General features: G+C 42.7%; 1 protein-coding gene across 4 annotated transcripts in view; it reads left to right on the top strand.

Moving 5' to 3' along the window:
* The window catches only part of LOC121286960 (CREB-regulated transcription coactivator 1-like), a 93,910-nt gene that overhangs the window by 9,685 nt on the left and 71,275 nt on the right, over positions 1-12,950 (top strand). For 2 of the 4 annotated variants that reach the window (XM_041204307.1, XM_041204309.1), the window contains exons 2-5: positions 6,459-6,575; positions 8,983-9,120; positions 11,902-11,963; positions 12,772-12,872. In XM_041204307.1, coding sequence (XP_041060241.1) covers positions 6,459-6,575; positions 8,983-9,120; positions 11,902-11,963; positions 12,772-12,872 — 418 coding nt within the window. Of the gene's footprint in view, positions 1-6,458; positions 6,576-8,982; positions 9,225-11,898; positions 11,964-12,771; positions 12,873-12,950 lie in introns of those variants that run through there. The other 2 variants (XM_041204308.1, XM_041204310.1) reach the window with 2 other exon arrangements.

Raw genomic sequence — 12,950 nt, forward strand, 5'->3', positions numbered from 1 at the left:
ACTTTTGGATTCAATACATTTTTTATTCTTTCGTGGGATGTGTCACAGCAAACCGAAAGACTTATTAAAACCAGTGACCAAACTAACTTCTTGAAATAAAAAGAGAAAGTGCTTTAAATACTCAGCTTCTGAGGAGAGAGAAACAATCAAACCTGCTGAGTTTTTCCAACACTTTCTGTTTTTATTTCACATTTCCAGCATCCACAGGTTGTTGCTTTTGTTTTAGTGAACTAACTTCTTGAATAGACCTCAGAACATTTGGCAAAAGCAGGGCAAGCCCAGGGTACAAATGGCCTAATATAACCCACTGCATACCAAGCAGGGGTAGCTGCCACTTAGGAAGCCAATCATTGCTGAAATAGGCAACTAAGGAAATACTTAAACAGTGTTGAGAGCTTGATAGTGATTAAAAAGAAACTGCTTCTACTGGCAAGAAGGTGGAGAACCAGACTACACAGATTTGACATAATTGCCAAAAGGACAAGATGAGGGAGGAGGAGAAATTCTTTTACGTAGTGAATTATGATGATCTGAAATGCACAGCCTGGTAGGGTGGTGCAGAGCAGTGCAGAAGAGCAGGAGAGTGGGACTAATTGGAAAGCTCTTTCAAAGAGCTGGCACAGATATGATTTGCTGAATGGCCTCCTGTATTATGTGATTCTGTTGGCATCACTACTCTGTAGTTTCTGTAATTTTTCTGAAAATTTACTCCTCTATCTCCTTCCCAATTTAATGGCAGATAATATCCCTCCAGTGACTTCATTGCTTCTGTTATTCTTTAATTCTAACCAAATAAACTCTGTCCATGGCACCTCAACAACATCATTCCATACCCGAGCTACAGTAGCTTCCTTGATCAATACAGCTGCTCTCCCTTCCTTTCTCCTTCTTTATAGAAATATTTCTAAATATTTAGTAACCAGGAATATTAAATTCCACCCTCTTCTTTGAGCCAAGCCTCTGCTATAGTCACGATATCAAAGTTCCATGTGCGGCTTGTGTCCACAGCTCACTGACCTTATTTACCTCACTTGATGCATTTAGTTACCTTGAACAGGACCCTTTTGCTTTCTTGAACTGGCCCCAATGCCCCAGAGATCTGAAGCCCTCCCTCCTGCACCATTTCTCCAGCTGCGTGTTAACCTGTTTTATCCTATCAATCTCTATACTCACTAACACGTGGCACTGGAAGTAATCCAATAACAAATACCTTTGAAACCTGCTTTTTAACTTCCTCCTTTGCTCCTGAAACACTGACTGCAGATACTCGACCCTTTTCCTACCTATGTCATTGGTTCCCACATGGATTGTGACTACTGGCTGTTGTCCCCCTTCCCCCCACAAGCTGTTCTACACCCTCTTGGTAATATCTTATCCTGGCACCTTTCAGGCAACACACCATGCAGGCATTGTGTTGGCAGTCACAGAAACTCCCACATCTTTCCCTGACTATAGAATCCCTTTTGATCATTTCAACATTTCTGTACTCTGTGGTCCCCAGCACTCCCCTGTGCACTCATTTGCCCTGCAGTGCCATGGTCATGCTGTGCAATCCCCCAGTATCATCATTCTCACTGGTATCCTGCTCTGAAAACTGGGCTGTGTGCGCCCCAATCCATGATGATTCCTGCGCTGCATTCCTCATCCTACCCTGTTGGATGGCTGATCACTTACTATTCCCCTGAGCTTTCTGTAGCTCTGGGATGACCACCTCCTGAACAAAATTCTCAGCCTTCTGTACGCTGCAGTGACTGCAGCCTTGAACATGAGTTTGAGCAACTGGAGGCACTTCCAGCACACATGGTTATCCAGGTACATGAAGTGTGCTGGAGTTCCCAAATGACAGAGGGATTGCAGATAACAGATTTTGCTCAGGAAAGTCTCTTTAATCCGAATTAATTACTCTGACTATTCATATATTCACTGCTGCTCCTTGATTTAAATTACTTAGCATCCTCTGCACCAAATTCTCACTCCCCCCAAATACCCATGGTCACTCTGTTTAGTACATTCTTCCAGCTCCTTTTACACTGTTTGTACCATTGCTGATCTGCCATCTAAGTCCATCCATCTGCCTTGGCCCCACATCCCTTAATCCAAAAAATCTATTAATCTCAGATTTAAAACTATTAAGTATGCCTTTTGTGGGCAAGAATTCCACAATTCTACTATACTTTGTTTAAATAAGGTTTTTTTTTCTAAATTCTCTCCTTAAGTGGCCTGGGTCTGATTTTAAAGTTATGCCTCCTTGCTCTAGAATCCCCTCCCCACTGTCACCAGAGGAAAATAGTTTACATCTATCTAGCATATCAATTCCTTTTAAAATCCTAAAAACTTTGAACAAATCACTCCTTAACCCTCTATATTCCATAGAATACAAGTTTAGTTTGTGTAATCTCTCATAATCTAACTCTTGAAGCCCTGGTAGCATTCTGGTGACTCTACACTGCATCTGTGCAAAACTAATATATCCTTTCTAAGATGTGGTGCCCAGGACACAGTAGGCCTAATGTGGTCTAAGCAGGGCCATGTATAACTGATGCAAAACTTACCCCCCTTTATATTCTAGCTCTTCAGTTATAAAGGCTGACTTTCGACTAGTCTTTCTGATTATTTTTAGTATCTGACTTACATTTTAATGACCCAAGTGCAGGGGTATCTAAATCTCTTTGGATCTTGCTGTTCCTAGTTTTTCGCCAGTTAAATACTTTTGATCTATCCGATTTTGGATCAAAATGGATGACCCCATACTTAACTGTGCTGAAATCCATCTGCCGCAAGTTTTCATTTTTATTTGTTCTTCGGATATGTGTTGCCACTGGCAAGGACAGCATTTATTGCCCATTCCTAAATGTCCTTGAGAAGGTGTGATGCTGACCAGCCCATGTGGTGTAAATACACCCACAGCACTGTAAGGAATGGAGTTCCAGGATTTTGACCCAGTGACAGTAAAGTCAGGATGGTGTGTGGCTTGGTGTGGAACTTGCAAGTGGCGGTGTCCCATGCACCCTTGTCCTTCTAAGTGGTAGCGGTCACGAGTTTGAAAGGTGCTGTCGAAGGAGGTTTGGGTAGTTGCTGCACTGGATCTTGTCACACTGATTGTACACACTACTGCCACTGTGTGCCTGTGATGGAAGAAGTGAATGTTTAAATTAATGGATGGAGTGCCAATCAAGTATTGTTGGAGCTGCACACATCCAGGCAAGTGGGGAGTTTTCTATCACATTCCTGACTTGTGACTTGTAGATGATGGACAGGCTTTGGGGAGTCAGGGGGTGAGTACTCAGTTACTCGCCTCTGACCTGCACTTGTAGCCATGGTGTTTATATGGCTGGTTCAGTTCAGTTTCTGTCAGTTCTCCAGGGGGAGGGATTCTGCGATGGTAGTTACATTGAAAATCAAGGGAAGATGGTTATATTCTCTCTTGTTGGAGATGGTCATTGCCTGGCACTTGTGTGGCATGAATGTTTCTTGCCGTTTATCAGCCCAAGCCTCAATCATGTTCAAGTCTTGCTGCTTGCAGGCATGGACTGCTTCAGTTTCTGAGGAGTTGCGAAAGAATCTGAACACTGCAATCATCAATAACCATCCCACTTCTGATGTTATATTGGAAGGAAGGTTGGGCCTAGGACACTACCATTCCAAAACACTTGCAGTGATTTCCTGGAGTTGAGATGATTGGCCTCCTGCAGTCCTCTTTTGAGCTAGTTATGGGGTGATTTCCTCTCTGACTCCCATTAACTTTGGTCGGACTCCTTGATGCCACACTCAGTCAAGGGCAGTCATTCTCACCTCATCTCGGGTATTCAGCTCTCATGTCCATGGACAATTTGGACCAAGGGTGTAATGAGCCCAGTAGCCGAGTGGCCTGAATGGAACCCAAACTGAGCATTGGTGAGCTGGTCGGATAGATGCCATTGCTGTAACTTTACTGGAACAGCTTGGCTTGGGGTGGACCTAGTACTGGAGCACAGGTCCTCAGTGCAACAACTGAGATGTTGTCAGGACCCATAGCCTTTGCTCTATCCACTGCTGTCAACTATTTTTTGAAAATACCTGGAATTGAATTGTCTGATCCATTATGGTGAGGACTTCAGGAGGAGGCCAAAATGGATCATCCACTTGGCACTTCTAGCTGATGATGGTACAAATGCTTCAGCCTTGTCTTTTGCATTGATGTGCTGGGCTCTGCCATCATTGATAATGGGAATGTTTTTGGAACAACCTCCTCCAGTTAGTTGCTGCTGTGTTGGGATTTGGACTTTCTGGAGAATTAGTGTGGGCCTCTGGATCACTAGTCCAATAACATTACCACTATACTACTGTTCCCTACTCACTTGGTCCCTCTCACTTAATCTATCTCCCTGTAATTTTATGCCCCCTTTTCCACAATTTAGTACCCCACCAGTACTGCAGGCAACGCAAACCTAGACTATTCAAGAGCAAAATACCGTGGATGCTGAAATCTGAAATAAAAGCAGAAAGTGCTGGAAATAATCAGATCTGGCAGCAAATGTGGAGAGGGAAACAGAGTTAACGTTTTGAGTTCAATATGTGAAAAGTCATACAGACTCAAATCGTTAACTCTGTTTCCGTCTCCACAGATGCTGCCAGATCTGCTGATTATTACCAGCACTTTCTGCTCTTATTTCAGATTTCAGCATCCACGGTATTTTGCTCTTGCATAGTCTAGGTTTGCGTTGCCTGGAGTACTGGTGGGGTACTAAATTGTGGAAAAGGGGGCATAAAATTACAGGGAGATAGATTAAGTGACATTTGTGGTTGATGACCCTTTGTCAGAACTGGGAATATAAATAGATGTAAAAGATTTTAAGCAAGCCAGGGAAAGGAGGGTCGGAGGAAATAACAAAAGTGAAGATCCCTAATATTGTGGAAGCCAGAAGGGAATGACAAAAAGGATGATGGTGCAAGGCAAAAGGAGATGGTAATGGATCAAGTAAAGAACAAGCAGCCTGCAGTCTCATGGAGGTGTAAATGGGAAAAAACAGAATCATCACTCACAGTTGTCATCCAGAAAAAAGGAGGTAGATGTTATGGTCTGAGATTGTTGAACTCATTGTTGAGTCAGGAAGGCTGAAAAGTGCCCCAGCAGAAGATGAGGTGCTACTCCCCGAGCTTATGTTGGGTTTTGTAGGAGCAGATCAGAGTGGGAGTGGAAGGGAGAATGAACATGATGGACAGCTGAAAGCTCAGGTTCACATTGCTGACTGAACAGAGCAAAGCAGTCACCCATTTGGCATTTGGTTTATCTGATGTAGAGGTGACCACATTGTGAGCAGTGAATAGAGTATACTAAATTGAAAGAAGTACACATAAATCACTTTTTAACCTTGGAGTGTTTGGAGCTTTGGATGGTGAAAAACGCTGAGGTAAAAGAAAGTTTCGAAGGGACCATTCTCTCTGTGACACTTTGGCCCACATCTCAATCATCCCCAACTCCCCTTCCCAAAACACCTTCCCTTGCAAGCATAGGAGATGCAACACCTGCCTGTTTGCCTTCTCCCTTCTCACTGTCCAAGGCCCCAAGCACTCCTTCCAAATGAATCAGTGATTTAGTTGCATTTTCAATTTGGTATACTGTATTCATTGCCAACAATGCGGTCTCTATATCAGGGAGATCAAATACAGATTGGGTAACCGTTTTGCGGGAGACCTATGTTTAGCCCATAGTGTGAACCTGAGTTTCCAGTCACCTGTCATTTTAATTCTCCTACCTCACTCCCACTCTGACCTCTCTGTTCTCAGCCTTCTAAACTCAATGTATGCTGAAGGAACAGCGCCTCATCTTTTAATTAGTTTCTTTTCAATCTTTTGGACTTGACATTAAGTTCAGCAATTACAGATGTTAACCTCTGCCCTTTTTTTGAACAGCAGCTGTTGGTGATGATTCTGCTATTCCCATGCACACTTCCTCCAGACACATCTTTTGTTTCTTTACTTGCGTCATTATCATCTCCTTTTGCTTTTCACCATCAAGCCTTTGATCATTTAATCTCATTCTTACCAAACGCAGACTTTCCCCTGCTTAAAAACTGTCACATCTCTAAGTGCTCCCAGTTGTGATGGAAGGCCATTGCCCTGAAACGTTAACTCTGTCTCTCTCTCTCTCTCTCTCTCCACAGATGTTGCCTGACTGGCTGAGTATTTCCAGTATTTTCAGTTTTGATTCTATTTTACGTAAGCTGCCGTCATAATTTAACCTTTTAGTCGGGTTATCTTTCCAGGTACCTGTTTGTATGCTGTCCAAGGTGATGTGAGCTTTTATTTAGTTTTATTGTGAGCAGCAGCTGTCTGGAGACCAGCCCCTGAAGCCATTGGTATGTGATGGTGATTGCGCTGTTATATTGTTACCAGAGAGGTTCCAGAAGACTTTATGGCCGGTGTCTCTCGATTCCTGTTAGTTTGTTTGTAATGGGCCTGTTTTTCTTTGTTCCCAGTTACAGTTGCAGAAATCTCAGTATTTACAGTTGGGACAGGGCCGGGGTCAGTACTATGGAGGCTCTCTTCCCAATGTCAACCAAATTGGGAGCACCACTCTGGACCTCTCTTTTCAGGTGAGTTTATCTTCAGGTTTAAAAAGAAAAGCAATAAAAACTGGATGTAACATAGGAGAATTAGAGTAAATACACGACAGGTCCCTCCACATTGTAAAGGAGAAAGAACAAAGAAAGGAGCTAACACATCACAGAAGCTGTTGTCCTCAGTTGTTACTCCGAGCTTACACTTATCTCTAAATTCATAGAATGCTGTATGGAGTAAATAGTAAGGTAGAAATCAAATGAGGATTTAAAAACACTGTTCACGTATGCAAATTCTAATAAAGAGCCCCATACAAAGTCCTGTTTTGTGTTTCACTCACTCAGTGCTAGTACAAGAGGAGCTGAAGATCACTGTTTATCTGTTGATGACCTCTAAGGATCTGTGGTAGATACAGTGTGCCTCAGAAAAATGAAAGTTGGGGTTAGAGTTCAGATGCTAGTATCCTGAATCACCTGGAACATCTGTGCTCTCCTGACTCAGTGGGTCATGAATATCAGCAGGTAATAGAGTTGCCTGTGTGACCATTGCAAGGGACTACCCAATGTGAATTTCAGTTCACTAGTCAAGTACTGTCTGGAGATTGGAGCTTTCAGTCAGTGATCTACTTTTAGGGATAAGGGAAGGGATTTTATTAAGAATTAACAAACTCATTCACCATGAGTGATTAATGGATGAAAAAGAACTGAGGAACTGGCCGATTCTGCATTTGTCACAAGCTGTGTGTAAGCCTCCTGAACTACTTTCTGGGGAAACAGCAACATTAGAAGAAAATAGGAGACATATAGACCTCTTTATAAAAAAAAAAATGCCCCAATTTGACGTGTTGTGTTTTCCACCCAACGTACCGTTATCCCCCTTTTGCCACCCTAATGCCCATTGGGTAAACCAGCTCTGTCAGTGCTGCACTTGATCAAGTTGAGAGTCTCAGGGATTCTCAGTCACTGATAACATTGCCCTTACTTACAGGCCTGAGTCTGCTGTCTGCTCTGTCTGTCATGGGATTGTGTTCTGGTGCTGTAGCAGAGCTTGATCATTGACCCACAAAAATATATTGCTCCTTGGTATTGAACTGATTATTGCTGATAGATTCAGTATTCTGATCACTAATCAACCAAATTGGTGACTGTTAAAAGCACTGACTCCAAACTTCAGTTTTCAAACAGAATTTGAACTCTCAGAGCATTACACAAACAGGAGAATACAGAGTGGAATTAGTGTTGTGAGGGAGTGAGTGAATTTCCCTGCGTACAGATGCTATTTGTAAGCATGTTGTTGCTTTTTATACAAGTGAATACTTTTGCTTGTATTCGTTAGACTTGTTTCCTGGGTTACTCAGCAGCCAGTGCTGGGATTTGTCATCACTCTCCCAACAAGAGGATGCCCCAAGTGTTTGAGCTTTCCCATTATGCATGTTATGAGTGAGAAAGGGGTCACTATTTGTAGATTTAATTGAATTTCTTCAGTCAAACTGTTGATAATACAGTAGACTTGTCTCTTTGGGAGAATGGCTGAGGAGTAACAGTGAACTCGCGCTATAGAGACATGATATGAGAGATCGGGAACAAAATGAAACGGCCCCTGCTTGTATCGAATTCCTATTTAACACAGTTGATTTGTAAATAAGTAAGATTAATTACAGTGAAGGCAAAATACCGTGGATGCTGGAAACCTGAAGTAAACACTCAATGCATGAAACATTCAGCTGGTCAAGCAGCATTTTTGGAGAGAGAAACAGACTTAACGTTTTGTGTCAATGAGCTTGACTGCAGCTAAGATCTGAGTTCATATTGTAGACCCTACAATCTTTCTCAAAGTTATTCTCAATCCCCTCTTCAGTTGCCCATTCTATGCCAGACATCAGTGGAGTAGACGGGGACCTCAATCGAGTTCCATTCTGTGTCTTGCACACAGTCTGCTCGTTTTGCTTGCAGAAACTTTGCACGAGTACAAAGGTTCCTTCTCCATCTGCCATTGGCATCTTGTTAGTGCTGCTTCAGTTGATTCCAGTGTCCCTGGGTTGAGGATTGGGGAAATTGTCAATGTTTGGTTACTGATCACAATGCAAAGCTTGATCTGTGTGTTAACCTCACATTATGGACTTGACTAAATGTACATCATTAAGGACCCAACACTAACTGGAGGTGTGCTGCAGCAATCTACCTGGTTTATAGTAAACTGTTGGGTTAAAATAAGCTCCTGACTTCTGCAGGTAGGGCTTGTCATAAGGTGAAACCTAAAACCAGCTGCTGAGGAGCAAATTCTGGGCTGAGTATGTGATGTATAAAAGGCTAAACCCTGCACTGTTAGCTCTTCTGACAGGTGGAAAATAAAAGGCAATTCTGATTTAGTACTGATCATGCAAAGTTCAGCATGTCTGAACCAGGAGTAAGCAATACTGAAGGACTCCTGTTTGTTTTGCAGGCTCCGTTCCAATCATCTGCCTTGGACACGAGTAGATCAACCAGGCATCATGGCTTAGTTGACCGGGTCTACAGGGACAGAAACCGACTGGGATCACCACACCGCCGTGCCATTCCTGTTGACAAACACGGGCGCCAAATATCCTTCCTCTGTCAGTGCGGTGTGGATACTGAAATGTGATCCAGAGCATGAAGCCTAGAGGAAAAAGACCTGTGGTGAGGAGATCTCACCAAGACTGCCAGGTAAAGCCTCACAAAAAGAGTAAGACCTGGTCTGAGAATATCAGTCTTGCAGCAGGGAGTGTTTTCAAGGGAAGTACTTGTGCCATTTCTGTGCCAACATTATGCTCTCAAAACATAATTGTCATGTTCCTCAGTATTAGCATGCAATCATTTAAGTGTGTTTTGCTGAGGGAAATGCGTTTACAATTCTTAAGGATTATTAGTCATGTCTCGTACTATAAATGTATGGTTTTGTCACACACATGAAATGGACGTAATGACGTTTAAATCTAATGATAATTGATTTAACAATATTTATTTGACTGTGTGTGTTTGTATGCGTGTGATATCTGTACCTACACCAAATGAACAGCTGTGGTTCAAGAAGGCAGCTCACCACCACCTTCTCGAGGGCAATTAGGGATGGGTAACAAATGTTGGCCTTGTCAGAGATGCCCACACTCCAGGAACAAATAATAATAAAAAAGTAAAGATCATTGACTTGACAGTGCCAACAGTTTGCATTTATATAGTGCCTTTAAGGTAGTATCCCAAGGTGCCTCACAAGCATTGCAAACAAAATTCGACACTGAGTGACAAAGAGAGATGTTAGGGCAGGTGATAAAAAGCTTGGTCAACAAAGCAAGTTTTAAGAAATGTCTTAAGATTGCGAAGGAGAGGTGGAGAGGTTTAGGGGCAGAATTCCAGAGTTTAGGGCCAAGGCATGACCAGAAGTGAAGATAATTGGCGATGAGCAGGAGGCTAGAATTGGAGGAGTGCAGGGATGTCCAAGGATTGCAGAGCAGAAGGAGGTTACAAAAATAGGAAGGGGTGAGACCATGGAGAGATTTGAACACAAGAATGAGAATTTTAAAATTGAAGAATTGCCAGTGAGCCATTTTAGACTAGCGAGCACATAGAGTGATGGGCGAGTAGGACTTAATGCCATTTAGGCTACAAGCCGCAGGCTTTTGGATAAACTGAAGCTTGCAGAGGATATAAGTTTGGAGGCTGGTCAGGAGAACATTTTCAAGAGTCAATTCTAGAGTTGAACCTATTTCTTTATTAGTTCATGGGATGTGGGTGTCATTGGCTAGGCCAGCATTTATTGCCCATTCCTAATTGCCCTTGAGAAGGTTGTGGAGAGCTCTTCTTGAACCGCTGCAGGGCATGTGGTGTAGGTACACCCACAGTGCTGTTAGGGAGTGAGTTCCAGGATTTTGACCCAGCGACAGTGAAGGAGCAGAGATATATTTCCAAGTCAGGATGGTGTGTGACTTGGAGGGGAGCTTCCAGGTGGGTGGTGTCCCCATGTGTCAGCTGCCCTTGTCCTTCTAGATGGTAGAGGTCATGGCTTTGAAAAGTGCTTTTGAGGGACTTATGGGATAAAAGGGGCAGTGGTAGCATGGATACAAAATTGACTAGGGTACAGAAAACAGAGTTGTGGTGAAGCAATTTTTCAGACTGGAATGAGGTATACTGTGGAGTTTCCCCAAGGTTCATTACTAGGCCTCTGTTGTTTTTGATATAAATTATGACTTGGACTTGGAGTACAGGGCACAGTTTCGATATTTGCAGATGAAACATAACGTGTAAGTGTAATAAGCACTTGGAAGATTGTAATACACTTTGGGAGGATATAGGCTGGTGAATGGGCAGACACATGGCAGATGGAATTCATTGCAGCAAAGCATTTTAGAAGAAAGAATGAGGAAATACCATACAAGCTAATGGTACAGTTTTAAAAGGGGCGCAAGCAGAAAGAGGGATGTTTGTGCTCAAATCTCAGAGGGTGACAGGACAGGTTAACAAAGCAGTTAATAAAGCATATGGGAGCCTTGGCTTTATAAATAGAGACATAAAGTGCAAAAACCAAGAAGTTAATGCCATCCTATATAAATTCTGGACACCATACTTAAAGAAGATTATAAGGGAACAGAAGAGAGTTTTAGAATAGTTCCAGGGTTGAGGGATTGCAGTAAAGTGGGTAGACTGGAGAAGATGGGTTTGCTCGCTTTAGAGCAAAAGGCTGAGGAGATTTGATAGACATGTTTAAAATCATGAATGGTTTAGATGAAGTAAATGAAGGGAAACTGTTTCCAGCAGATGAAAGGCTGATCATTAAAATGCACAGGTTTAAGGTGATTAGCAAAAAAAATCAGAGGTGACATGAGGAAAGAAATGCTTATGTATCTGAAGAGTTAGAATTTGGAATGTACTAATGAATAGGGTGTTGGATAGAGATTCAATAGCAGCCTTCAAAAAGGAATCGGATAACTACTTGAAGGAGGAAAAAATTCCAAGGATATGAGAATAGTGTGTCGAAGTGGGCCCAACTGGATTGCTCTTTGAAAAAGTCAGTGCAATCTTGATGGGTCAAATGGCTATCCTCTGTGCTGTTTCATTCTATGATTTTAGAGGTAAGAAAGACATGGATGAGGATTTGAGCAGCAGATGAGCCGAGGTAGTGACAGAGTTAGGTGGTGTCAAGGAGGTGGAAGGTCCCCTTGATGAGGGAAAAGATATGGGGTTGAAAGCTCAGCTCATATAGGATGTGAAGATTTTAATTGGGTTATTACTGCACTAGGTATTGCTCCATAGGAGAGGAGCTCTGTGTAAAATATTTAATTTTCTGCACAGTGAACAGTTTGTTGCAGAATCCGTTCTGTTCTCTGAAGTTTCCTTGACTCCACAGCACGCAGACAGCTGTCCATATGGTTCGGTCTATCTGTCGCCCCCAGCTGACACCAGCTGGAGAAGGTGAGTGACATTTTTCCTAAATTAAACTTCCAGTCTTAGACTATCTGTTGGAATCCACTCATTGTAAAATGGAAAGGCTCATGTGAGCTGAGTTAAGAATTTAAGAGATCAGCACTTTTAGACCTTGATGCACTTCAGGGGTTGGGGGAATGAGGCTGCTCCCAGGAAAACGAAGGCAGGTGGCTCAATGTGAGTGTGTAGGGCAGGAGAAAGTGGGGCAAGGGCTGGTGGAAGGGAGGGTGTCAGGAGAGGCTGTTGGGTGGGCTTGGGCATTAGGATCAAGGATGGTGGGGAGGGGACAGGTGGGTAAGAATATTTCCAGGTAATTCTGTTTTTGTTTTGGATTTCCAGCATCCGCAGTTTTTTTGTTTTTATAAGAATATTTGGGGTTGGGCAAGGGCAGATGGAAATTTGTGCAAAGGGAGCGATGCTTACAAGACATGTTTGTAAATGATTATTAACTTCACAATTACATAAATAATGTAGAATGTAATAATTTTTACTATTTCTCACCCACCTTTTCAATATCTAGTCGGTACTGGGCATTAAACTGATCTGCATCCCTCCTCCCATAAAAAGTACATGGATGACATTGGTTGGGTGTCTGAAAAGGACTGATAGATGGTGAAGTGGTAGCAGGGCTTTCCTTGTCCTGTGATATATGCTCTGTGCAAAAGTTTCTCTGTTTAGAATTAAGTACATTTAACTGCTTTTCACTGATCCATTTTATATTCTTTCTGGGTTGCTGTCAGTCTGTCTAACTTGTGCCTGATGATTATCATAAATGATACATAAATTTTTATTTCAGGACCAATTCAGACTCTGCTCTGCACCAGAGTACGATGAATCCCACCGCACAGGACCCATTTAATGGGGGTTCCCAAGAAACACAAGAGCAGCACAAGCGAGGTGAGCACAGTGTTCAATCTGAGGGTGCTAACCCTCCAATCATGAGCTGTAACTAGCTTAGGCTACCTTCACAGGCCT

This window comes from Carcharodon carcharias, chromosome 14 (assembly GCF_017639515.1).
Source record: "Carcharodon carcharias isolate sCarCar2 chromosome 14, sCarCar2.pri, whole genome shotgun sequence".
Classification (NCBI taxonomy): domain Eukaryota; kingdom Metazoa; phylum Chordata; class Chondrichthyes; order Lamniformes; family Lamnidae; genus Carcharodon; species Carcharodon carcharias.